Source organism: Rhamphochromis longiceps, linkage group LG7 (genome assembly GCF_057381845.1).
Source record: "Rhamphochromis longiceps isolate RC_006_pf linkage group LG7, R_longiceps_female_GT1.1, whole genome shotgun sequence".
Taxonomy (NCBI): domain Eukaryota; kingdom Metazoa; phylum Chordata; class Actinopteri; order Cichliformes; family Cichlidae; genus Rhamphochromis; species Rhamphochromis longiceps.
In genome coordinates, this window is record NC_140563.1 from 51,121,122 (window position 1) to 51,148,133 (window position 27,012).

Sequence of the window (27,012 nt, forward strand, 5' to 3'; positions counted from 1 at the left end):
ATGCGATGCCACTGTTATGAATGAAATCTGTTACAGTCCTATAACTCCAGCCGTACGTATCTTGTCCATTTAACATATTTATTCTTCTTCCTTCAGTTGTATTTATCATTCCACAGTTCTCTTTATCCAACCGGTCACAAAGTGATTGTGCCTCCCGAACAACAACACCTGGTGCTGATTACGTGTGTCTACCTTCACATTCACATGAACACATCATACCGTAAAGCAATAAAGGTGACCCCTAGCGGCACACATAAGGTAACAACTCAAAAAATGGCTCCTACAGTCCCTTTTTTCACATCGCAGTCATGTTTTAGGAGGAAAGCCAAAAAAAAAAAAAAAAAAAAAGAAAGAAAAAAAAAGATAAAAGGTCTGATTGTCTGATTCCACTTTGGGAAAGTCCTGCTATTGTATGTGCAGGTTCCCTGCCATGTGTTTACTCATTGTCTTAAGCAGACTGTGCTTTTCTTAGTGTCATCCATGGAAAAAACACAGTAACCACGTTTGGTGATCTTATTGAAAGCACAGCATGAATCAGCCTCGACACAGTTACACCTATAGTATCATATTTGATACATAGAGTAGGCTATTTGGGGAGTTTTTTGAGACTTCGTCGTCATTTCATCAAAAAAATGCACTATATATTTATAAGCTATTAAAAAATAGAAATAATTTTTTATAGATATGAACTGTTTTTATTTAAACAAATTTGTCAGATAGCTCAATGTGGTTAAAAAAATACAATTTACTGGCAATTTTTTCATATTTCAGGGTTTAACTGGTTAAATCATGATAAACACTTTAACGTGTGTTTGAGACAAAGCGTCACAAAGTTCACCTGTGAACCTTGATCTTGTTGGATTTAATGCTTTCGGGTACTTTACCGTCACTCTGGCACGAAGTTGCCGTATTTTCCTCTCTTGCCTCCCAGTTGGACTTTCCAACTTTTCAGCAGGCTCCTGAGAGTATGGACGTGTATTGTAAGTAGGTGCACAGGGACAGAGTGGATAAACTTGCCTTTCAGTCAGAGCCCGCCTCTCCTGCACGGCAGGAATGTGAAATGCACCTGAACTGGATCCCCCAGCAGGAAGAATGATTGCAGAAAGTTCACTTGTTCCGAGACGTAACTTTTCTTGGCAAGTCTGACAAGAACAAGAAAGAAAGAAAGAAAGAAAAGAAAAAAATCTGTGTAAATTTTACAAAGTTGCTGTCTGTAGCTGAACCGGGAGCAGCAGGTAAACTAGGATAACAATGGGTGAGTGCTGCCTGTCTCCAGAGGACGAGGAGAGACTGAGGATACACAGAGAAATAGAGAGACAGCTTCGACGGGACAAGTTAGCGTCTAAACGGGAGCTGAAGCTGCTGCTTTTAGGTGAGAGCTCAGTGTTTAACTAACACACGTCCACAGTGGAACTTTGGAACATAATGAACAGATATGTCTTCAGTAACAAAGAAACTTTAAATAAGTTTAGTTAGTTTGATTTTTTCTGTTTTTTTTTTACAGTGTACACTTGTTAGATTTGTGGCTAACTGTTATTATTACAGGGTTTCTGATCATAGCAGTGAACGTTTGAGTTATATTTCTGAGGCTTATGCGATTTAACAGCTCAACAGAAACAACCTTTAGCGTCAAAGGAATTCCCTGTGATGATTCATTCATCCACCCAGAAACCTGCTGAGATTACGCAAGGACATTGTGTGCTATATAAAACAATAATAACGTTCACATTCCAGTTTAATCTGTATTTAAGGGAGTGAAATGCTGAATTAGACTAACCAGAACAGGTTTTTCTTAATGTGGAGTGTAATTATATGTCTGTATCTCGTTTTTCCTTCTTTTTTAAAAAAAAAAAAACACGTTTAAGGTCTCTCTTTGAACTAGAGATCTCGAGCTCAATGAGACCTGTTTAAATAAAGAATTACATAATAATAATAATATACAGGAAAATAGCCTTCCATTTACAGCCCCACAGTGAGTAGAGTTTGGTTTCTGCTTATGTTCTGGCGTGGATATCCTCAGTATTTGAACTGTAGACTATCTTAGTTTATCGTAGTAGGCTACTGGTATGCTAGCATGTGATAGTTAGCATTAAAACAAAGTCCTTAGACTGAGAATAATGCAGCCTATAATACAGAATAAAATGTTATCTGATGACGATGCTCTATATTTACAGTATCTGTATTTATAAAGCACTTTTCAAAGTAAAGTTTCAAAGTGCTAAATATTAATAAAACCAACAAATAAAAAATAAAAGTTAAAAATAAATGCGTTGGAAACTAAAACAATTTAAAATGATCTCAATATGATTATAAAATAATTATATAAATTATATTACATGTCTGTCAAAGCACTTCCCTGAAAACATCAGAAACAAAACGACCAAAGTCATAGAATTCCTCCACTATGGAGCAGGAATGTTTGGATCATATTCCATGTCATTCCATCTGATTATTGTGGAAATCACCACAAAAACCAAATGCTTGGCTTGTAGTGTAGTTTTGCCCTCCTAAATTGACGGGAAACTAACATCGGAGGTATGGAATAAGGTGAATCAGGTGCAAATACCAATGTTTTCTGGATCAATAGATAACAAAGCTTTGGTATGTGTTTTACGCTGTGCTGTCACCTCACGCCAGTTACAGCTTACTCCTCGCATTCTTCACATAGTGATGTTCTGATGAATCTCTCAGATAGCCTTAATCATTTGCAGTCTCCTCTTAAAAATGAAACCATACTGCTGCTTCATTAGTACAAAGTATTCAGGTTTCATATTTTGACAGCCACGGTGACCTCATTAAATGACATGTGGTCTGTTTTCTCCAGAACCAAAACGGCCAAGCAGGCCACTTTTCAAAGCTTGACTGTTGATTATGTTGGAAACAATACATTAGACATTAGGGATTTGTTTAAAGGTCAGCGCTACTTTAAACTTCAACTTGAGTTGTTTGGAGAACAATATCCCCCTGTAAAGGTCAGACTAATGGTTAACATTTCTAGGCGTTTTGGGCCCTAAGCTGACACCCTTATCAAGAGTAATTTACAACTAGAAGGCAGGAAGCAGATCACTGTTTCAGTCAAGGACACATCGCTGTTGATAGGCACGTTGAGTTGCAGGAATCTGGCAAAGACTTTCTGTCCCAAAATAGTATTCAGCACATTGTTATGTGCAGAATAAAAAGTAAGTGCATATTTAATTCATAATGTTTATAGCCTTTTTGTTTTCTTTTCAACTTAATTCTCCATCTGCTGTCATGCTTTTTTGTAGTGCAAAAGCAGTGAGATGAAAATAAAACCGAGCGTATGGGCATAATGTTCAACTCCTATATGCTGTGCTAAATCAGAGTAATCATGTTGGTGATGGGGGGATACAAATGAATGAAGAAACGCACAATACACATACACACACACCCAGGCTTGATTGAAAAAAAAGGTCTTCTAACCTGGAAACCTTACTTTCTGGAAATATTATAACGCTTCAGAGATTGCAATTTTTTTTGGTTGTTTTGTTGCCAAACTCCTGTTGAGCTGCAGCTGATTGATGTTGAGATTATTTCTTTTTTTTGAGCGCATGCCACAGATGTCCTATTTCTGGCATTGCTTTGATCTTATTCCATTTTTCATCCTTCGGTTTCATTCATCTCGTTTGCCCAGGGACTGGTGAAAGTGGGAAGAGTACTTTCATCAAACAGATGAGGATCATCCATGGCAAAGGATACAATGACACTGACAGGAAAGGCTTCACTCGTGTGGTGTATCAGAACATCATAGCGGGCATCCAGGCGATGATCAACGCCATGGAGACTCTTCACATTGACTACCTCCATGACCAGAACATTGTGAGAAACCAAGCATTTAAACTTTTATGTGGCGTTTGAGAAAGCTTGCCGTACCAGTTACATTGAGAAAAACAAATTAGAAATAATACTAGTATTGTAACATGCAGGCTATATAAATAGACAGTTTTCCACTGCAGGAACTTGTGAGTTGCTTTTGGGGCCTGCACCTTTGTGTGTGCATTCTGACCACAAGGTGAACCTCCTGTAAGGCCTCACTCAGGGTTGTAAGCGGCCACTTTAGGATAGGTTCTTCAAAGTGGTTGAAAAAAAATTCTGATAGTGTTAGTTTTTGATAAACTAACAATCTAAATGTCACTATCAGTGATTTAAAATCCACACAGCCCGATTTGCCGCAGTGGACAGACAACAAATTCTGACCAGCTGAGCTATTTTCGATATTAAATTCTGTTTGTTCAGTGGCAAATCACAACACGTGGGAGTTTTTTGGGGAGGGCGAGGTGGGGGTCTTCTGTTAAACCTCAAGAATCAGACTCAGGGTGGGCGGCCATCTGCCTAGAAACAGTTGGTGTGTGAAAAAAAACAAAACAAGATATGAGCAATGAAGAACAAAAACACTCAGTGACTGTGTGGCTCATAATAGAAACATCTGGAGGACAAGATACCAGTAAATACATGGATCCAAAAAGGGGGGGAAAGGCGAGAATAAGACAGGAGGGGTGCTCATTATATCATATACATTTGCAACCTGGAGCTATAATGGCATAACTAAGGGATATTAAGATGGTGCAAACTTTTATCCTGCAAAATAATTGGACAAATGTTAAGGGATCACAGAAGTTATTACAGTTTAAACTTTGGGGGACATGAAAGTGTGCACCAAATTTAATTTAACAAAAGCTAATTCAAGCTTGTTACTTTTTAGTAATCAAAAACTTCTACAGACAATTAATCTTTCTACATCATGTCATTGCAGTAGATCTGGTTCTTCTTGAGAACTATAGTAAAAAAAGGAAACATTGCCTAAAAACGATCTCTTGCAATTCACAAAAACCATCTAGTGGGATTTCTTTTACAGCGGTCATTGTATTGAACGTGTACTGAAGAAGTGAAACGACCTGTGTATCTGTCTGTCAGGGGTATGCGGAGAAGCTGAGCCAAGTGGACTTGACCTATGTGTCAACTTTGGAGTCCTGGCAAGTGGACGCCATAAAGAGAGTCTGGAACGATCACGGTGTTCAAAGATGCTATGAGCGCAGAAGGGAATTCCAGATATCAGACTCTGCAAAATAGTAAGACTTTTATATTTCACATTTTTATCTTGCATTAATTTCCTCCGTTTATTGTAATCCTGTAATAGTGTGGATTCATTCTGCTAAAATCAATGCATGTAAAAAGCATAGATTTCTGTTTAATATTTCAGAATATTAACCTTAATGTGTTGTTGTAAACATTTCAGTTACCTCACTGACTTGGACAGAATCACAGCCCCGTCGTACATCCCCACCCTGCAGGACATCTTGAGGGTCAGGGTGCCCACCACAGGCATCATAGAGTATCCCTTTGAATTTTCCAAAAACATCTTCAGGTTTGATATCATACTTTATTAACACATCATCTAGACAGATATACAGCCCTGTGAAAAAGAAAGTTTTGACATGACTCGCAGTCCAGTGTACCCAACCATTCAACAGCTTGTAGAAGTCTTTACAATGTTGCTCCAGTTTATTGAGATTTGTGGAATGCTCCAGACCAGCAAACTGCCAAACTTCTGCTTTTATACTGGCACTCCCTCTTGCTGATGATCAATAATGAAGTGCATTTGATTAACAGCACCCATCCGGTACTTACCTTCTTAATGTGTATGGAAACAGTTACGGTGTACTCGCCGTCCACACACACACATTATTACTGCGGTGACAAAACAGACTAATTACTGAAGTGACTAAAGATAGTTAATTTGAACTAAGTGGGCGGTAATAAGTTTTCCTTCGAGTCGTGTTTAGAATAAGCTGCAGACAACAAAAGAGCTGCATTCACAGCTTCTGCAGGTCCCAGTGCACATGTGAAATTCAATCATCTGTGTCGCTATGTGGAACTGCTGACTGTTGAAACCTGTATTGGCTAAAGACCATTTATATAGAGAGTGAACTTAGCAGTGTCAGTCCCCTTAGAAAACTCTCTGCGAGAAAGTAGAGAAATATAGTTCCTTCTTCAGTAATTCTTCAGTCTTCAGTAATGAACCTTTAGTGCTTTCATTGTCTTTCTGTAGGATGGTTGATGTTGGTGGGCAGCGTTCTGAGAGGAAGAAATGGATCCACTGTTTTGAGAATGTCACCTCTATCATATTCCTTGCAGCCCTCAACGAGTACGATCAGGTCCTCTATGAGAGTGAAAACGATGTACGGTCATTATAGTTATAGTTGATCCTTTCTTTGATTCTTGTCCAACCTTGTCCAAATACAGTTCATCGTTTAAGCCTGTCGCCCCTCTTTCAGAATCGACTCCAGGAGAGCCTCGCCTTGTTTAAGACCATCACCTCGTGGCAGTGGTTTCAAGAATCCTCCATCATCCTCTTTCTGAACAAAACAGACCTGCTAGAGGAGAAAATCCAGCATTCGCATTTAGCTTCCTACTTTCCAGAATACACAGGTAAAGCATGCCCCCAGTTTGCTCTGCATGTCTTCAGAACAACCATAACTGTGTTCAAAACTATATTTGAGTATAACTGGCATGAAGTGAGTCAGCCTTGAATATAGCAGATAGCTGACCCTCCCTGAGCCTGTTTCTGCCAGAGGTTTCTTCCTGTTAAAAGGGAGTTTTTCCTTCCCACTTTCACCAAGTGCTTACTCATAGGGGGTTTTCTGATTGTTGAGGTTTTCTCTATATTATTGTAGGGTCTTTACCTTACAATATCAAGTGACTGAGGTGAGTTTTATTCTGATTTATTTGTATAAAGTAAAATTGGATTCAATATTTATGTATTTAAACTGTTAGACTACAGAAGCAATGACAAGCTGTGTTAATCATTTTTTAAATTACTGTCTGTACATGAATTAATCAATCCAGCATGCACCCTGTCAAATATTTGATAATTAAAGACATTAAAGATTTGTGAAGAAGATGACAACTGATCGATTTGTGAAAGTCCACAATAGAGCACTACGCATATTGTGACTGATGTTAATGATAAGCACAATTATTAAGAATGAGTTAGTTCTTAAGTCTCAACTAAGACACACTGGAGAGTATAAAACTGTATTAAACAGTAACTGTGAAAGAGTGAGCAAGGAGGCTTTTCTAATTTTGACCACTTTCTCCCACACAGGGCCTCGACAAGATGCTGAAAGAGCTAAAAAGTTCATCTTAAATATGTATGTGGAGCGGCATGTTGGTCGTCATAAAGCCCTTTACACGCACTACACCTGCGCTACAGACACAGAGAACATCAGGATTGTGTTCAAATCAGTCAAAGACACACTCCTCCAAGAAAACCTGGAACAGTTCAACCTCGAATGACAGAGGCTAATGGACCAAGTGATGGTTTCACTGTGGAGAGCAAGAACACTGGTCGTAATCATGTTGTAACATTTTTAAAAAGACAAAAAAAAAAAAATCTTTAATGTGCTGTCAGCTGCTTGTTCAAAAACATCAAAGAGAGGCATTTAGGCAGCAGTGTCAGGTAAGGTGCATTTATTTCATGACTGTAACAGGGAGCAATTGTCTTTCTTTGCGACACCACTTTATCATAACTGGTAAAGTAAGCCCATTTTTTTCTTCTGCTATAGGAGAAAAATGTTATCTTGAATTGTTACACAGGGTTCCTTTCATTCTGTTACTGTTTGATGGAGAATAAGCACACGGCATCAGATTCGTTTTACAAAGTCTGGCAGGAATGTGGCCCATCCTGCCTTACAGCTCCTCATCCTGTAAGGCAGGATGGGCCACATTGTAGCTCCTCACTGTGGGGGGAAACTACAATGGCTTTAATTTGTTTTTTCATTATTGTATTAGGATACTTTTAACAAACGTTTTGCCTCTAAAATGATTAAAACCACAATCATGTAATATGTATTTCTATAAACTGATTCATGCTGCTTCCCCATTGTTGTCACTTTATAGAGAACTTTATTTTGACAAAAGTAATTAAAAATATATATAAAGAACAAAGTGTATGTTCAGAAATCTATGACTGATCTCACGCTATAGGACAGCAGCTGCTGACAGCGATTAACTAAAGGCAGTTTTCCCAGACACCTTCACGTCAGGCGTGGTTACACTGAGTGTGATTATAACCTTTGTACCATACAATGGTCAACAATGAGGTCTGACAGGCTGATCTCCGTCTTCCTGTCCTAATTACTTGGGATTAAACTTTGGTAAGTGAAACAGGCTTTCAACGAGGTTTAGAGAAATGCGTGTTTGGGCATGGATATCTAGGAACCAGCTGATTTCACCTGTGTTGTGTTTTAAGGGTTGAACAGTTCAGAGCTAACGTAGAAGGAAACATTAGAAGTAGCCTAAGAATCAGTGGATTGTCAAGCATCAGCTGTTTGCTTCTGATTGGACAATAGTTTCAAGCATGTGGTGAATCCTATGAATATTATCTGCACACGGAGCTGGCCACGACAGCTCCTTTTGTCACCCTGAGGGCAAACAGCTCTCTGGGGCTCACAAATCAACTGTCAGACATTAAAAGCAGTCCCGCACTTGTCGTGAATAGTAGTAGTTCAGAAACCTCAGAGCGCACCCACTTCATAATGACAGGCAAATACACTCCTCCTATATGTATGTATAAGCTGGTGTGCAAAGAGCTGTTGCAGCAGGTGATCGCCCTTATTTGGTAGTGGCCCAGATCATGTGACCACAAAATGGTGGAAGCTGTGAGCTGTTTGTAAGCTGAGCATCTCCATCGAGAGGCTGGAAGCAGGAAGCAGGCAGGGAACTTGGAAGTACATTCATGCTCTGAGACGCAGGAGGACAGAGATTCCCGAGCCCCAGAAGCGGTGAGTAGATGGCTTTTATTTGGGGGAGGGGGGTGATAAAAAGAAGAGAAAGAAGGGATATGCTCTATTTTTTTTTCCACAGCCAGCAGACAGGAAGCGAGGGAGAGGGAGGGGCTGCTGGCATCAGCACTGTGGTCCTACGCTGTGCTGGGGAAGTGGATCTTAAGCAAATCAGCATCCTCAGCGGAAGATATATGATGCTGGGTTTTGTTATTCTGCATTATAGGGCTGTGTATCAATGTGTATTTATTTCCTTGTGGGCACAGATACAGTAGACAAACAGTGAATCATCAGCATGGCACTCATCTCCACTGGACAGGAACAAACCATTCAGCATTTTTCTGTTGCAGCTGCTAATGCAATCGTATTTTTCTTAATCCAGATAAAATCCTGCCGATGAGGAACAAGGACTTTCCCTTTTCATGCGAAAGAGCGCACGTGACTCTCGGTGAATTTGCATCCGTGCCCAATCTGTGCTCAGGCAAGCGTGCCGTCATTTGATTTGAATGAGCACTAGGAGGGGAAAAAAAGGAGAGGAATGAAGTTGTGATGTAACGAGCGTCGCCGTTTCCCCGACTCCACCTTCCACTTGTCACCCTGCCTCCTCCACTTTAATCACAGAGGGAGAAGACCTTTAACCTCAGAATCCCCCCACCCCATCCCTTGCTCTACTATCTCCCTCTCCCGTCTCACCACTCCTCTTATACCCCCCTCTCCATTCCCTGATAGCTTTGGAGAACTATTGATCAGAAAAGTGTAATCAATACACTTTTTTAGATATGAAGGTGTTAGTACACTTATGGATGCGCTTGGATTGGTTTTTTTTCTTATGCTCGCACTGATATTGATAAAGCCAAACTGTAATTTTTCACTCTATAAAACAGCGTTGATATAGATCCCAGAGATAAGATTTTTTTTGTTGTGTCCTTTGGCTGACAAACATAGATAAAGACACGATATTGATCAAAAATGTTGTTGGTTAAATTATAGCACTGAAATCAAATCATATTTTCTGCTCTGCAGCACTATATTGAAAAGTGCTTGGGGATTTCTGAGACGTAACAGGAATGCTTCCATTAAAATGGGTCATATTTTAGTTTTTCTCAATCCACTTCAGATTCATATGTAAAAACATATATATTAATATTTAATTAAGTGAGTAATACTGGACCATATGTTTAAATCCTATTATAATGAAAACATTTTATTAAGATGCCTCTTGAGGAGACGTGGGGGAGTATTATCAGCAAAAACTAACTTTGCTGGCTCAGAATGAGCTTTTCTGGGGTTCAGTCCAAGTACAATTAGACGTATAACAGAGCATGAAATGAAAAAACTCAACTTTCCACTCACTAGTAGCTTTTAAATTTGCCATTTATCTCAACATTACCAAGACTCTAACAACCAGTCTATCTAACTCAGTCATTACATAAAGAGGTATCACAGGCGGCAGAGAGCACACACAGTAGTCTGGGTGCTCTCCAGGTGTGTTTTTCTCCAGGTGGGCAGGCTGTTCCACTCCCCTTTGTGAGTGTGGACGCTTCATCTCTTTGCTCTTGAATGCTTTGCTTCTTATATTGATTTTTATTGATTTTTATGCTGATTTTTTCCCTTTTTTCCGTGTGAGCTTACCTGCGATAACTTCTGGACACTTGTAGATCATTAGGACTAGAGTGTTCTTAACAGAAACAGCAACATTTTATGGTTACCTTATCCTCAGCGCTCCGTGTGTCTGTGGCCTAGACACAGCTGAAGCCTGATTACAGCGTCTGGGCACCGAGCAGCCTCAATAACCTGGAAAGGTGCTAACCGCTAGGCTAACTAGCAACAAGATGCCTTCCCTCTCCACAGATGACTACCACAGCCTCCTGCAGAAGATTGCAGTACTGGAGACAAAAATTCATCGCTTAGAAGTAAACGTGGAGGTAAATGGACTGTGTGGAAATGAAACAACCTTGCCTTTGATTCAAAACAATGGCGATGAGCAAGCTAGTACACAGCTAAGGAGCACAGATAACATGACCAAGAAAGTAGACTCTGTGCATTATTATAAATCCTCAAGTGATAATCCCCCCTTAGACTGTCTTGGTGCAAAACCAAGACATAAATCATGTCTCCTGGAAGGGGGAGGACGTATCACAGGCAGGGCACAGCGAGCTGAAATCTCTGAAACCGACTGGCCTTCACTTCCTACGAGACAGAGAAGCTCTTCTACCCCTGTATACGGGAGGAAACAGGACTGGACAACCGTGAATAGGAAGGTTAACAACAAACCTCCAAAACAACTGAATGTGAAACTGCAGAACAGATTTGCTCCACTATCAAAGGACCCTGGATCTATATCGGACAACCATCCATCTAAAAGCAGCGAAATAAGGTCTGAAAATCTGTTGAAAAGTGAAAGGCCACAGGGAAAGCTAAAGGCTAGGCCTGAAACTCTGATTGTGGGTGACTCTGCCGTAAAGGATGTACAAAGGATGTGCGGTAAGAACACTAAAGTCCTCTGCTTTCCTAACGATATGGTCAACAACCTGAAGGAGAGAATTCTTCAAATTGCAGATGAATATCCAACTGTGACAAACATTGTTCTGCATACAGGGTCAAACGATGTGTCCAAACAACAGTCGGAGGTTCTGAAACGGGACTTTACTGGATTATTAAATACTGTAAACTCTCTGAATGCAGCTGTATTCATCAGTGGACCTGTACCGCCGGTCAGAGGAGGAGACGAGAGATTCAGCAGGTTGTTTACACTGAATAAATGGCTTATATCAGCATGTGCTGACCACTCAGTGCACTTTATCGACAACTTTAATATTTTTTGGGAATGCAGGCATCTGTTCAAAGCAAATGGATTTAATTTTAACAAGCCAGGGGTGAAACTGTTCACCTCCAACTTGTCTTATTCCATACGTCATCCATCCGTGCTTGGTGCCAAGGCTGAGATAAACGAGGAGTTATCTCATAAAGAGGAACAAACAGTACTCCAAGAACAGACAAAGCCCAGCAGAAACCTTGAGGAGGAGCTCCATTTGCCCCCACCCGGGAAGAACCTCAGAAAGGAGAGACATCCATGGCATCTGAGGAAGAGCCTCAGAAAGGAGAGACATCTAAGGCAAGAAGAGGGGTCCCTATTTGCCTCCAACTCTCTCAACAACACCAACGACCAGGACAAGGGACCACGACCTTCCCCAGTCCCCCAAACCCCTGACAGGCCATCACCCTCCTCCCCCTCCCTTTCTCCCTCCTCCCCACACCTGAAATTCACTGAGGAGATGATGGAGCGGGTCAATGCTGGGCTCAGATCTACCCCCCGTCCCAATCCCTTTTTGTCCCCCATAAACCCCCCACCAGAGCGGCCAAAGGTTCGCCATCGAGCCCCACCCTCAACAGAGCAATCGAAGTCACATTGCCCAGCCTCGCCCCCCTTAGTTCCTCTTCATGCCCTGTCTCCGCAGTCTGATGCGTGATGTGTGAAGGGTCCGGGCTGTGAGGATTATGGCAGTGATGACTTTTCCCAGGAGAAGCTGGGACCCTGTTTACTAGAAGGTTTTAAAATTTCTGTACTTTTAGGTGACAGGAGACATGTGGCCTGGTCAAAACACAGAGAGCTGCACTCTAAAAGATCTTTAAACATAGTAAACATACCTTGTGTGCCACAGACTGCTCCCAAACACGAGGGGACAAGTAATACCTCTAAAACACTTAAGTTGGCTTTATTAAATGTTAGATCTTTAGCTGGGAAAACATTTTTAATTAATGATTTAATCACTGAGCACAGCCTTGATTTTATGTTTTTAACTGAAACTTGGTTGGACCAAAGTAACAGTGGAGCTGTTCTCATCGAGACGACCCCTCCTAACTACAGTTTTATCAGTGAGGTCAGGGCGAGCAGGAGAGGAGGAGGGGTTGCTGTCTTATTTAATGAATCATTTCAATGTAAGCAGCTATCTCCTGGAAGTTTTCAGTCTTTTGAATATGTGGCTTTACAGCTGAAGGCCCCATCCAAAGTTGTGTTTCTTAATGTTTACAGGCCTCCCAAATACTGCACAGACTTTTTTAATGACCTCAGTGAACTGCTGTCTGTGATCTGTGTTGATTTTGACTGTGTAATTATTGCTGGGGATTTTAACATTCATGTGGACAACCCTCAGGACAAAGGGACTAAAGACCTGAGTAACACTCTGGGCAACTTTGGGCTGACTCAGCATGTAACAGAGGCCACACATAATAGAGGACACACTCTTGACCTACTGATCTCCAAAGGCCTGAGCATTTCAAAGGTTACTGTGTCTGATGTGGGCCTGTCTGATCATTACTGTGTTTTCTTTGAAAGTAAAATCTCAGCCCACACAAATATATCAACAACAGTGATCACAAAACGGTGTATAACTGAACACAGTAGTGCAATTTTTAACCAGGTCTTCCCATTAACACCTGACCTGTCCAGAGGGTCAGTCAATGAGCTCGTCAATAGCTTCAATGCTAACATGTTAAATGTAATGGACACTATTGCTCCCATTAAGGTGAAGGTTATCTCTGGAAGGAAAAAGTCTCCATGGAGAAACTCCACACTGGTGAAAAATGAAAAAAGAGAGTGTAGGAAAGCTGAGCGCAGATGGAGAAAAACAAACCTCCAGGTTCACTATGACATTTATAAAGAGAAACTTCACAATTATAATTTACAACTGAGGAATGCAAGGAGGTCCTACTTCTCTGACATCATCACTAAAAACAGCCATAATGCTCGGGTCTTATTTTCTACAGTTGACAGGCTAACAAACCCTCCTGTGTCAGTGGCAGCTGAACTTCATTCGACCATGGCCTGCAATGACTTTGCCAAATTCTTCACTGAAAAAATCCAAAAAATTAGACAAGCAATTGGTACATCAACAGCAGATCCAGGATATGTACTGTGTCCACCAAAAAACTGTTTAAACACCATGAAACAGTTTCAACCTATTAACAGCAAAGACCTGGAGGACATCTTAGGTCAACTGAACTCCTCCTCCTGCTGTTTAGATGTCCTGCCAACAAGTTTTTTCAAAAAGGTCTCAAAGACTTTAGAGTCAGACCTGTTACAGATCGTCAACTTTTCTTTATTATCAGGTGTGTTTCCAGAACCACTAAAAACTGCTGTAATAAAACCTATACTGAAAAAGGACAATCTCGACAAGACACAAATGAACAACTACAGGCCGATCTCAAATCTCCCGTTTTTAAGTAAGATCATTGAAAAAGCAGTTTCTCAACAGCTCAGTTACTTCTTAAAACAGAATAATTGCTACGATGCCTTCCAGTCAGGTTTTAGACAGAACCACAGCACTGAAACCGCTCTGACCAAAGTGTTTAATGACATATGTCTGAATACAGACAGTGGAAAAATGTCAGTCCTAGTTTTACTGGATCTCAGTGCAGCATTTGATACAGTTGACCACAACATATTACTCAAACGACTGGAGAACTGGACAGGTCTTTCAGGAACTGTACTAAACTGGTTCAAAACATACGTAGAAAACAGGAAATACTTTGTATCAATAGGTAACTTCACATCTGAGCAGACAAGTATCACATGTGGAGTTCCCCAAGGTTCCATCTTGGGACCCCTTCTGTTTAACATCTACATGCTCCCACTGGCACAGATTATAAACAACAACAAAATAAACTATCACAGCTATGCAGATGACACACAAATATATATCACAATGTCACCAGGAGACCGAGGCCCTGTACAGGCTCTTGGTAAATGCATTGAGGAAATCAATGACTGGTTGTGCCACAATTTTCTCCAGCTAAACAAAAACAAAACTGAGGTAATAGTCTTTGGCGCCAAAGAAAAACGATTACAGGTCACCAGAGAACTTCAATCTATACATCTAAAAACCACAAACCAGGCGAGAAATTTGGGTGTAGTGATGGATGCAGACCTAAACTTAGAAAAACACATTAAGACAATAACAAAGTCAGCTTACTATCACCTCAAGAATATATCAAGGATAAAAGATCTGATGTCTCAACAGGACCTGGAAAAACTAGTCCATGCATTCATCTTTAGTAGGCTTGATTACTGTAACAGCATCTTTACAGGTCTACCTAAAAAATCAGTCAGACAACTACAGCTCATTCAGAACTCTGCTGCTCGAGTCCTCACTAAGACCAAAAAAGTGGACCACATCAGTCCAGCTCTGAGGTCCTTACACTGGCTGCCTGTCCGTCAGAGGATAGACTTTAAAGTTCTGATGCTGACCTATAAAGCTCTGAATGGTTTAGGACCAAAATACATCAATGACCTCCTGACCCAGTATGAACCATCCAGATCCCTCAGGTCATCTGGATCCGGTCTTTTATCAGTTCCCAGAGTCAGAACCAGACACGGAGAAGCTGCATTCAGCTTTTATGCTCCTTATATCTGGAACAAACTCCCAGAAAGCCTCAGATCAGCTGAAACACTCAGTTTATTTAAATCCAGGTTGAAGACTCACCTGTTCTCAGCTGCATTTGAATAAAGCACCAAATCCACACTTTAAGCTTAAATTTCAAAACTTACATTTTAACTACTGATTTTATCTACTGTTCTGATTTTATCTGTTTTGATTTTATATACTGTTTTGTTTGTTTGTTTGTTTGTTTGTTTGTTTGTTAATTAGTTAGTTAGTTTATTTGCTTGTTTTAATCAATTTTAAATCATGCTTTTTATTTGTTCTTGCTTCTAATGTCTCTGTAAAGCACTTTGAATCACCTTGTTGTTGAATTGTGCTATACAAATAAACTTGCCTTGCCTTGCCTTGCCTTGCCTTGTAGTGATGGATGCAGACCTAAACTTAGAAAAACACATTAAGACAATAACAAAGTCAGCTTACTATCACCTCAAGAATATATCAAGGATAAAAGATCTGATGTCTCAACAGGACCTGGAAAAACTAGTCCATGCATTCATCTTTAGTAGGCTTGATTACTGTAACAGCATCTTTACAGGTCTACCTAAAAAATCAGTCAGACAACTACAGCTCATTCAGAACTCTGCTGCTCGAGTCCTCACTAAGACCAAAAAAGTGAACCACATCAGTCCAGCTCTGAGGTCTTTACACTGGCTGCCTGTCCGTCAGAGGATAGACTTTAAAGTTCTGATGCTGGCCTATAAAGCTCTGAATGGTTTAGGACCAAAATACATCAGTGACCTGCTGACCCAGTATGAACCATCCAGATCCCTCAGGTCATCTGGATCCGGTCTTTTATCAGTTCCCAGAGTCAGAACCAGACACGGAGAAGCTGCATTCAGCTTTTATGCTCCTTATATCTGGAACAAACTCCCAGAAAGCCTCAGATCAGCTGAAACACTCAGTTTATTTAAATCCAGGTTGAAGACTCACCTGTTCTCAGCTGCATTTGAATAAAGCACCAAATCCACACTTTAAGCTTAAATTTCAAAACTTACATTTAACTACTGATTTTATCTACTGTTCTGATTTTATCTGTTTTGATTTTATATACTGTTGTTTGTTTGTTTGTTAATTAGTTAGTTAGTTTATTTGCTTGTTTTATTCAATTTTAAATCATGCTTTTTATTTGTTCTTGTTTCTAATGTCTCTGTAAAGCACTTTGAATCACCTTGTTGTTGAATTGTGCTATACAAATAAACTTGCCTTGCCTTGCCTTGCCTTTTCTATCATAAGAGTTCATTTAATAACTGTAATTATCTTCTCGCAGGTCCTCCTGGGGATGGACCTGGCATCAGGGAGTAAAATGAACTCTGAGGGGGATGATGGCAGACCAGGTGAGCGCGAATCAACAAATACCCTTAATAGCTAAAAGAACACTGTGGCATTGCATAACTGTTTCTGTTTTTCTTTTCTTAGTCCCTCCTACCTCTCTACCTCTGCAAGGAGGAGCCTCACAGAGAAAAAAACTATCTGCGCCTCGTATCAGCCTGTCACTGGACCAGAGCGAGGATGACTTCGGAGAGACACCAGATGATCTAGACATTAATGTCGACGACCTCGACACTCCAGATGAGGGGGATTACCTCGACTACACAGACCATGAAATGGACTGGGAAGGTGGGTGACTCTGAATGCTAGAATGCTAACACTGTGAGTTTGATGACCTGAAAGATCGCGATGAAGGTGGGGCACGCAGAATTACAAAGTGATACAAGCATTTTATTCTCCTCCTTCTGCACAACAAGAGCAAGACTATTTTGTAACACTAACAGCTAATGTTAATATGCTTCATTACTTTACCAAGAATTTAATTGATGTGTTAAAGTGGAAAACCACAGTTACTGATCTATTGATCTTTTTAAAATCAGTCTACAATTTACCCACAATGCATCATTTGGTCTTTTTCTTATCAGATCCCAATACTGCCAACAGGAGTGCTACCAGTGAAGTCTACAATACAATCCCAACATACAGTGCTGAGGAGGAACGCCAAGATGGAAAACTGTGGAGGACTGTCATCATTGGGGAGCAGGAACACCGTATCAACATGAAACTCATTGAGCCCTACATGAAAGTCATCTCTCATGGAGGTGACTCAAGTTTTGTCTCACAGTCTGAGCAGATCTTCCTCCTTAGCTCCGGCTGCTGGGGTCATGTGAGCCCTGCAGACACTGCTCTCAACTCATTTCACTTTTTAAAATCAATTCACAAGTGTAGTTTTTCTTTTGCAAAGTAGTTACCACATTTACAGTAAAGTATAGTAAAGGTGTTAACATTAGGATCCATCAAATGGTGCACTCTCCCTTAAACCCCAACCACTAGAACTGAATACCAGTCCAAGCCAATTGGGTAAAAGACGTTGCTTTTTATAGCAAAGATTGAAATACAAGCTGAATCTGCATACAAAGCAGGTGCAAAGTGTCCCCAGTCACTTTGTACCTGAAAGATTTGTTGTCACTTGAAGCAGAGAACAGTAGAAGTCAGTGGTCTTGTTGCAGCATTTTGGATCAACTAATTGAACTAGTTTTTCAGTATCACTCTGAGACAGGATTTAAGGAACTTGGAAAGATGTTGCACAAATGCATGACAGTCCTACATATTTATATAATATGCAAATTGAAGGACATTCTAATAAAAAAAAATGACTCCAGGACTCCTCATGGTGTTAGAAGAAAGAAAAGAAAGAATTAGATTGAGGAACCTTAGTTTCATGAACCCTAGAGGTAACTATGTGAAGACTATGGCTTTTTAAGACGAATAGCCCTCTTGAGGGCCATTGTGAATAGATGAGATGAACAAAAATAAAAAAAAGTGTGACCACAAGCCTCCTGCCACACAGAAAACCAGAAATAAATCAACAAATTTATAATCATCTAACACACAGTATTTCTCAATTGTAAGCATGCTTTGCTATTGGATTACAGAAGAAAGCCAGGTTAAAAAAGTATTTATGTTAGGTTTACTGCATTACAACCTTGTCATGTTAATGAGCTGCCAGTTCTCATCTAACTAGACCATGGAAGGACGTAGCATTTTGGAAATACCTCATCCCACTTTGGCAGTAGACCAAGTACAAATAAGGAAATGCAGGCTGTAGATGAAGACAACTGATAACCTTTTCAGCACGAATTTTTAAGTCATGTTTCCCTGTGTCACCTGCATGTTACAGTAACGTGATTCATGTGGGCAAAGTGGCCATTTGACTGCTGTGATCCAGATCGACTCACTGTGAGCATACAGGCATGATAAATCAAAGTAACAACTGCTCTTTCACCGGGCATAAGGGGTCAGTGAATGGTTCAAAAATAAAAATGATGTGAACTGTGCAGTGCTGTGCAATCGTATACTTGTACACAACCGTGTGTGAGTATAATGCATGAAAACCACAGGGGGACCTGGATCTTAAATTGAGACCAGTCACTAAGTCACACATTATTGGTTTCACAGGCAGGGGCCCCATGTCTATCTCTTCCCCCTCTGTGGTGCCTTAACCACGAGCTCTGGTTAGTCTGTGGGTGGATTGACCATGAGGGTGGAAATATGCAGGCCATGCATATCCCACTGTGCTCTGCGTTGCAGGTTTAGTGAAACGCAGCTGTCTCATGGAAACAGAGACGTCTGTCACTGAAAATTCAATCTCACCAGCTCTGTCATTTTGATAAAAGACCTGCTGTCTGAGTGACACCAAATCTGGTAATGAATGGCTTTGTGAATAGACGGAAATTACATTAATCAGAAAAGTAGCGAGAGGAAACAGTCTGTCTGATGGACAAAAGATAAATAGAACAAAAAATAAAAGAGCAATCAAGTTCTCGCCAGAGGAACTCTTACTACTTTTATTTTTGTGTGTGCTTTTTATCAAGGCTACTATGGCAACGGAGTGAACGCCATCATCGTGTTTGCTGCTTGTTTTCTGCCAGACAGCGACCGAGAGGAGTACCATGAAATAATGGAGAACCTCTTCCTGTGAGTATCAAAAAGCGGTGACTAAGACGCTCTTTAAACGACTCTTTGTTTTTTCCAGTGTTTTGCTTTGACCCCGTTAAATTCAGCCACATCGTTCGGTGCATATCCTGTTTTTGTAGTAGTGTTATTCATTTGCTTTTCCATTTTTTCAAGCAATGATCGACCATCTGATCATGACTGATCTATATATATATATAAACATAAAAATATAAACATATGAGTTTATGGGTAAAACTTTGAAAATTTGGGAATAAACCAGGAATCATCCTTGATGTCACCAAGATGTATAAGGCAGCGCCACAGACTGTATATTAACAATGGGCATAGCCACTATGACATCACTCATTGGTTTGTTATTCATTTAAACATTTAGGTCTTTGCTATCACATTACCATATTTGGGTGTAAGTTTGCTTTCATGCTTGATTAGCAAACTGGATCTATTGATTGTATGTGCGCATCCCAAAGATACTGATTTCTTTTAATTAGTACTAAGTAGCAATTTACCAATTCCCTGACACTGGAGCTCAGGACTTCTTGTTTACTTTTTACCTACTAAACAAGCCATATTTTTTCAGCTACTTTTATTAAAAATGTTTCCAAAGGCACTAATCAATCAAGCCAGGATTGTGTTTATTTGTGGTGCAAGTTAGTTTTACTTTCAGAGAGAGGATATTAACTTGCTTTTGGAGTCAGCCAGCTGGCACTGGCAACATCATGAGCGAAAGGCTGCAATTAAAAAAATCTGTTTAATGTATTTTTCACCTTAAGTGGGTTTTGGATTGATGCTAATATCAACATATTAACATAATTGCAATGATAATTTTAACATCCTGAAGGTCAGGTAACGCTACAGTCACACTCAGGAAAAAGTGGTTTGACACTTAAAATTAAAGCGAATGTTTGCAGTGATCTTATGATGTAATTGCATTTGAACTCTCCAGCCACTTGTAGTCACTTGCCATCTTCAAAGTGATGTATCAAGATGGCAATAAAACACCAAAAAGAGGGAGTCAGTTTGCTATCAAGTAAAAAGGGTCAAGTTGGGAATTACATGAACCTTAAAACTTCATTAGAACTGAAGAAGCCTCTTGGATGAGACGTAAAACGTCTTCCTGAGTCCTGCTGAAACCTCATCAATTTGATGCAAAAGTTCATAAATTCCTTCACAAATTGCTGCAGGAAGGTGATTTAACTGCAAAATGACAGGTGCCTGGCAAACCTTCCTTTTATACAAGAATATAATCAGAATAAAACTAGTTGGCAACCAGATAAAAAACTATTTGCAAACCTTGGTCTATCTCCCTGAGAGTGATTGCAGTCATTCCAAGTCAGAGCATTTTTTTGAAGACAGGTTGCCTCCTACCAGGTGACCTGTGCAATTGCACAATTTAATCTCGCCCTGAGATTAAAGGCATTGGTCGTCTCTACTTGCAGAAAAAAATTCAATGTAATCACTGGGCAACCACTGAATTTTCTGAGTTGCTATCCTTTTTTTATTCTAGTGTGAATGAACTGTTGCTCACATTAGATTCATTTTGCGCACAAAGTAAACATATGCGTTGGATATCAATGCCAAATTATCCAGTATTTCTCAAACAACTACAAAATGTGTAAAAACCACAAGTATGTACCTCATTGTGGCTATACAAAAAGTCACACAATCACACAGCCTTGTCCATATTAAAGTACTAATATGTACTAATTTGTGCAGTTGGCATTCAGAAACAGGATAAAGAGTCGAAATCACGGATTCTTCCTTACAGTCTAACACTGCATGTGTAAATACGTTTGGATAGTCTGACTCAGCACTCACTACAGGCATCAGTGGCAACATTTACAGTACACATTTTGTAAACAAGTTCTTGTAGATTTTAGTGTTATGTTACAAGCATAGACCTGCGCCTTTTCTAGTCAGCAGAGGGGGGCACTCTGATTGCAACAAGAAGTCCGATTGAACAGAAAGCTATTAGAACATGAACCTTCTTCTCATGTGATCATTCATTTATGACCTCAGTTTGAATGTAATATGGTTGAATTGCTAGTTTGGAGTCTTCTTTATTATAGAAGGATGTTAACTGTACTATTCATTTTATAGTAAAATGTGCAATAAAGCACTTAGGGACGGTCATAAGCCGGTTTCCAAAAAACAGTAGGATAACAACCTATTACTGACCTCGAGGCTTCAAGACGGGGGTCCACAAAAACGGATGATGTATTTAAAGTCTAAAAAATTGCAAAAGACTAAATGCATCACAATGGAACAGGGTCATTAAACTCTTGTATTACTTGGATGATGAACTGAGAGTTAATTTGAAGGATTCTTGTGATTGATGGGCACTTGAACAGCTGTAACATGTAACGTCCAACCCACAGTAGTCAAAGTGTCATGCCAGCCTGTGGGAAATACACAGCTGTGTTTGTGGTCTTCCAGTCAAAATTGGTTCATGGCAATGCAGCATCGAAATGCATATGACAAAAGCAATGTGTGTGTGGATGTAATTATCAAATTAAGGACGTTGTTGCTGTTTCAATCAGCCATGACACTCCTGCACAAACACAACTTTCTAAATGAAGTGATTAAAATTCAGTGTGAGTCTAGCTTGTTTGCTAGGACCTCCCGTGTCGATATATCCACTGTTGTGCTGGCACAGTGGCGCCTCATGCTTGGACAGTGTGCTAGGGATCCCACAGGCTGTTCTGTGGAAGATATTGAGTGAGCTGGCATATCCGAGAGTTCTGGAAAGAACGGAAAGGAGGTAAACCGTACTGTCTGCAGTTTCTGATGCCAGATGGCTTGAGGTCTGAATCTGCGCGAGGAGGAGTAACTGTAGCTGGGTGCTGAACGGTATTCAGTTTGATGTCAGTGGGAGATGATCAGAATATTCAGGAAACAGAGTGGATCAGCAGTGCTGGTCTGTAAGCAAGCTGGGGAATGACATTTGATCAGGAGGAGAGGAGAGCCAGTGAAGTTAGATGAGTTATTGAGGAAACTAGCTGAGGAGATTGTCAAGTTATTTTCAAAGCAGGCGACAAAGTTCCCTGCTGACTGCGAAGACAGAGAGGAGGTGGTGGAGGGACTGCGGAAAAAAACGAGAAAGCGATAACAGTTTCTTATGGTTTGAATTAGAGAATTGGATTTTCGGAAAAGTAGAAGTCTGATCGAGCTTGTGAGATTGATGCAAAGAAGGAAAGAGGAAGCAAAATTTTTGCCAATTTCTCATTGCTGACTTCAGAGGGGAGAAATGTTTAAAATGCTGTTAGTTGGTTTTTTCAAATTGAGGGTAAGACTTGTGTCCTATTTCCTCATATTTCTTTGCATTGAGCGTTCAAATAAAAGTTGCTCCTGTATTTCACCATTTTATGCCAGAGACTTTCGAACTCCGCTTGCTTTTGATATTTTGAAGTTTTTGATTGAATTACAGTTTAGCCCAGGTGAGTTTCTGCAAGGCATGATGCTGTTTCACATTAATGTAGTTACAGTTCTGTTTGTCTAAGTCAGCCATTCCCAAAGTCAAGAGTGCTGAGACCCTCTGAAAAACCAAAAAACCCATGACGTCCACCATAATACAAGAGAAAAAGAAACTTCAGTATAGAGTCAGAGTAATGAGTAATATCACAAGCTAACCTAAAATAAAACCTATAGCTAAATATGCAACTTAACATACTTTTGAGTAATCTCAATTTGAATTTCTGTTATTATTGTGTCTCATCTGCAAGACCTTCACAGCAGCACACCAGGTGGCCCCAGCTTACACTTTGGGACTCACTGATCTGCATTTATTGAGAGTGTTAAAATTTGTAAACTGTTAGGGGCACAAACCACGAAGCAACAATGACACCAGTGTCAGTGTGTAAAAATGGTAGTTTCTGCAGTGGCCACTTGAGGCAGGCTGCAAAACCAAATCAGCCCTATAGACCCCACCATGCTAACTTCAGGGATGTAACAAACACGTTTAATGCCAGGTACAAAACACAGTTTTGCTTCTCATAACATTTCAGAACTCAGTCGTTTGGTCTTTGTGTAGACTTAAATTTTGAGGCGTGTATCCCAACATGCACTTTATTTCCAGTAATTGAAATTAACCTCTTGAGAAAGCCTGATGGAGAATATTACTTGGGGTACAGTCCCTCAAAAAACTGTGCTGCTCGTTTAGTCTGTAAAGGCTAGCAACTAATGAAGTTCGTTAGCATTAGCTGAAAGCTTAGCGCTTCTCACTCTCATCCAACTTAAAGCTTAAAAAACCAACATGGCTCAAAACACACTCAGTATACCCATCCTTTTTATACAGTCTACACAGCCTGCATTTAGTATTTAGAGCTAAATGGCAAGTAGGCTAAACTACAACATGGTGAACATGTTAAATATTACTAGTACATGCTACGGTATTGTTTGGGCCTGTGATTTTAGCCTGTTGTTAGGTGGTTGGTAGGCAACAAAATGACTTATATCCCCCTGAGAATAGGAAAAAAAGAATCGTCCAATTGAACTTGTGATTTCCTGCCTCTTTGGAGCTACAAGAGGCCACCCAAACACATGAGATATCAATGGAAAGCCCAGGATGTCCTCTATTTACACCAGGACGTTGTAAGGTAGCTCAAATAAGTCAAAAGATATAGACCAAAAACAAATGTCAATTACATTAAATTAAGATAATGCTGCTAATGCTATAGATGCATAAATGCTACAAATGGGTTATTGGTTGGTGGTTTAGGGGCCTAAGATGTACCTGTATGTCAAGCTTGGTTGCTCCACTCCTGATGGTGTGGGCGGGGTTTGAGGATAGACAGAAAGAGAGTTTTCGTCTTACAGTAAGATTTGTACATAAAATGTATTTATATACTGTAGCACCTTTCTAAATCAGGATCGCAAAGTGCTTCACAATAGCAGTCAATTCAAATATTAACACAGTAATATTATCTACTAGTCAAAACCAAGCCTATACAAATACGTCTTGAGCTGCTGTTTAAAAGTGTGTGCAAGTTGGCATGCTGGTGCTTAGCTAAAAGCACTGTTCTTTAGGGAGTGTAGAAATCAGCAATGGGTCCAAATACAACATTTTACTCTTTTATATAATCCTATATGGTATTCCAGAAAAAAAAATGGTATGAACCCTTGGTTTAAAGCCAGAATAGGGGTCAGGGTTATGTAAGCAGTACTTACAGGAAGGGTGAAGCTTCAGAAAATTAATTTGTGTGTACTCATGTGTGCGTTTTTCCAGTTATGTGATCAGCACACTGGAGCTGATGGTGGCAGAGGACTACATGATTGTATACCTGAATGGAGCCACACCCCACAGAAGAATGCCTGGACTTGGTTGGCTAAAGAAGTGCTATCAGATGATTGACAGAAGGTCTGTCCTGTTCAGCGGTATCACTGCTATGCGATACTACATTGGTTTTGTGAGAGAAGCCCTGAATGACTAAGAACATTTGCAGCTTTGCAGAATGAAAGTGAAAACTGATGCACCAACATTTACATAATACTTTGGCATGTGATGTTATCCTCAGGCTCAGGAAGAACTTGAAATCCTTCATTATTCTCCATCCATCATGGTTTATCAGGACCATTCTAGCCATTACCAAGCCATTCATCAGGTAAAGAATACTTCACTTTTAGCTGGCACGCTATCAGTATTTGTTGTGGTCTGGTGGTTGGTCCACTGTCTTGTTCTAAAGATTGCTGCTGGATCTTGACACGTATTAAAACAATTAAGGCTGCTTAAAATTATTACACTGAGACAATTAGCTGCTAATGTGACTCCAGACCTTTTAATATAGTGTAACGGAGTAATGCACATTTATTGCTTTTATCGTGTTTCTGTTATGTAGATCTTTAATTGTGTGTGTGTGCCTATGTAAAAATGGTCATTTTTTGTGCACATGCTTGTGATGCCTCAGCACCAAGTTCAGCAGTAAGATAAAGTATGTAAACAGTCTGGACGAGCTGCAGGAACTCATCCCGATGGACTGCATCCAGATCCCAGAGTGCATCATTAGGTGAGTCCCTTTAAACCTTTAAACACAACACTGCCTCCACCTCCTCTGAGCCCAGAAGTCTATTTTCATCTTGTCATTTAAACTCTAACCTCTAGACTCGACAAGCAGCTGAAGGAAGCGGCAGAGAACTCGAGGTAAGCATCGACCCTCCTGCTCGCATTACTTATTCTGCTTTTTTTCTTCTCTCTCTCTTTTTTTTCCATCTACAGTTGAAGCGCTCTCTTATCAGGCAACTCACTTTTTAGATCACAGGGATTCTTCTGCTGGATCAGGGCCCAATTGGATTTGGCTATAGTTGCAATTACAGGAGAGAGAAAGAATTTGCTAAAGAGGCTAAATGCATTGCTTTCATCTCATTTATCATTACAGCAAAATAAATGAGCCAGTCCTTATAGCACAGTGATCTATTGCACTGATAATAAATGTAGAAAAGAAGCAGTAGAATTCCCACACTAATCACCGGCTGACTAACTGTGCTCTGAAGCGTAAGTTGCATGCACCTGCAAATTCAGCGCATGCTCGTGTATTACAACAGTAAATTCTGCTTTAACAACCTTTCAATCCCCGCCCTCCCCCGGCCCGATCAAGAGTGAACAGTTTTCTGCAGGGATCCGAGCCAACTGCAGCAAGCAGAACAGAGTAAGTCCTCGAAGATGTTTAAGTTCACACATAGAAGACAAACGGCCTTGTGTCAGCAGTCTGTCACTACTACATAAACACACCCATCTCTAATGTCTCTGCTTTGTACTTTCATCTTCCCAGCAGACCAGACGCAGCTGGTGCCAGCGGCTCGTAAATCCAAACATCCTGAATAGATGGGTCACCTCGATGCTCAGAAGTCACTGTTGTATTGAATGGGCGCATCTGGAAAATTGTGTAGCTACTGTGTGTGCGTCTGTCAGTGTTTTGTCAATTACACACTGGAGTTTAATAAGAGAATACAACTTACAATAGCACCTGATCACGATAAGATCTTTAACGGCTGCTGTAGCACCTGCTGTACCTTACACCTGCAGTCCTGATATACATGTAGTCTTAAGTGTGATTTTTTGTTTTGGGAGCATCAGCAGACTAGTGCCATCGCTCACTTTAGGGTAGGGACTTCAATTACACACTAGACAGCGCACTGCGCAAATCCATTTGTAGAGTCTATAGTGTTGTAGTTGTGTGCATGAGAAGCAGTGAAGCAATAATATCACCCTTTATTGGTTACTCAGTCTCAGTATTTCTGATGAAGAAACTACTTCTGTGTACGCAGTAAAAGCACAGGGTGCCTTGTGCCATGGAAGATGACCAACTGGCTTTTGACCAATCCAAACCTCTTTCTGGAAAATTAACCATAAAACTAGATATTTTACCTTTATAGAGTTAATCTAAGACTAAGAAGGAATAACTTAATTATTATATGAAGCTGTCAGTGCTATGTGACAGCATGTCTTTTTAGTCGTGTTCTGCAAGTGTGTGTGCGTGTCTGTGCGCACGCATGCATGTGTCTTTCTGTCTATACACGTCGAAACTCATCCTCAGTTTCTGCTTGACGACCAGGAAGAATCTCGGGTGAGAGTAGCGATGGGATCTTTGATAAGCACATCTTTATCTGTGTGTCCACACGCATGCGTGTGTGCGTATCTGTGCATCAGTGCATGTCCCCCTCATTAGATAACCGATGGTCCTCTTGCACAGTCTATAATGGTGTACTGAGGGGATGCAAAGAAATTGTTGATCACTGGCTAGTAATTCAATAAAAATAAATCGATTCAAGTCTGAATGTATTTTATCATTTCTTTGTCTGCCAAATTACAAATC

The 27,012-nt window shown here is 40.3% G+C and overlaps 2 protein-coding genes across 3 annotated transcripts; both read left to right on the forward strand.

The window, feature by feature from the left end:
• Positions 1 to 1,053: 1,053 nt before the first annotated feature.
• LOC146666254 (guanine nucleotide-binding protein subunit alpha-14-like) lies at positions 1,054 to 7,712 on the forward strand. The gene is made up of 7 exons (XM_085414174.1): positions 1,054 to 1,372; positions 3,653 to 3,837; positions 4,933 to 5,087; positions 5,255 to 5,383; positions 6,068 to 6,197; positions 6,294 to 6,447; positions 7,124 to 7,712. The coding sequence occupies exons 1-7, from the start codon at positions 1,252 to 1,254 to the stop codon at positions 7,312 to 7,314; spliced, it is 1,065 nt and encodes a 354-aa protein (XP_085270300.1). The 5' UTR covers positions 1,054 to 1,251; the 3' UTR covers positions 7,315 to 7,712.
• Positions 7,713 to 8,157: 445 nt separating this feature from the next.
• On the forward strand, positions 8,158 to 26,962 carry prune2 (prune homolog 2 with BCH domain). Of its 2 annotated transcripts, none has more exons than XM_085414176.1 (11): positions 8,158 to 8,801; positions 16,509 to 16,575; positions 16,658 to 16,858; positions 17,155 to 17,331; positions 19,105 to 19,207; positions 24,429 to 24,560; positions 24,718 to 24,804; positions 25,108 to 25,206; positions 25,302 to 25,340; positions 25,795 to 25,845; positions 25,972 to 26,962. In XM_085414176.1, the coding sequence occupies exons 2-11, from the start codon at positions 16,521 to 16,523 to the stop codon at positions 26,000 to 26,002; spliced, it is 975 nt and encodes a 324-aa protein (XP_085270302.1). In that variant the 5' UTR covers positions 8,158 to 8,801; positions 16,509 to 16,520; the 3' UTR covers positions 26,003 to 26,962. The 2 variants fall into 2 exon arrangements, with proteins under 2 accessions (XP_085270302.1, XP_085270301.1); XM_085414175.1 differs by having other exon boundaries at positions 8,160 to 8,801; positions 25,969 to 26,962.
• Positions 26,963 to 27,012: the final 50 nt, after the last annotated feature.

What these genes read in the sequence shown, in the direction of transcription:
- LOC146666254 (XM_085414174.1), top strand. Translation starts at nt 1,252, where the DNA reads ATGGGTGAGTGCTGCCTGTCTCCAGAGGACGAGGAGAGACTGAGGATA. An exon ending in GCTGAAGCTGCTGCTTTTAG is followed by an intron (nt 1,373 to 3,652) that starts GTGAGAGCTCAG and finishes TCGTTTGCCCAG; the next exon opens with GGACTGGTGAAAGTGGGAAG. An exon ending in TCTATGAGAGTGAAAACGAT is followed by an intron (nt 6,198 to 6,293) that starts GTACGGTCATTA and finishes CCCCTCTTTCAG; the next exon opens with AATCGACTCCAGGAGAGCCT.
- prune2 (XM_085414175.1), top strand. Translation starts at nt 16,521, where the DNA reads ATGGACCTGGCATCAGGGAGTAAAATGAACTCTGAGGGGGATGATGGC. An exon ending in CCATGAAATGGACTGGGAAG is followed by an intron (nt 16,859 to 17,154) that starts GTGGGTGACTCT and finishes TTTTCTTATCAG; the next exon opens with ATCCCAATACTGCCAACAGG. An exon ending in GAAAGTCATCTCTCATGGAG is followed by an intron (nt 17,332 to 19,104) that starts GTGACTCAAGTT and finishes CTTTTTATCAAG; the next exon opens with GCTACTATGGCAACGGAGTG.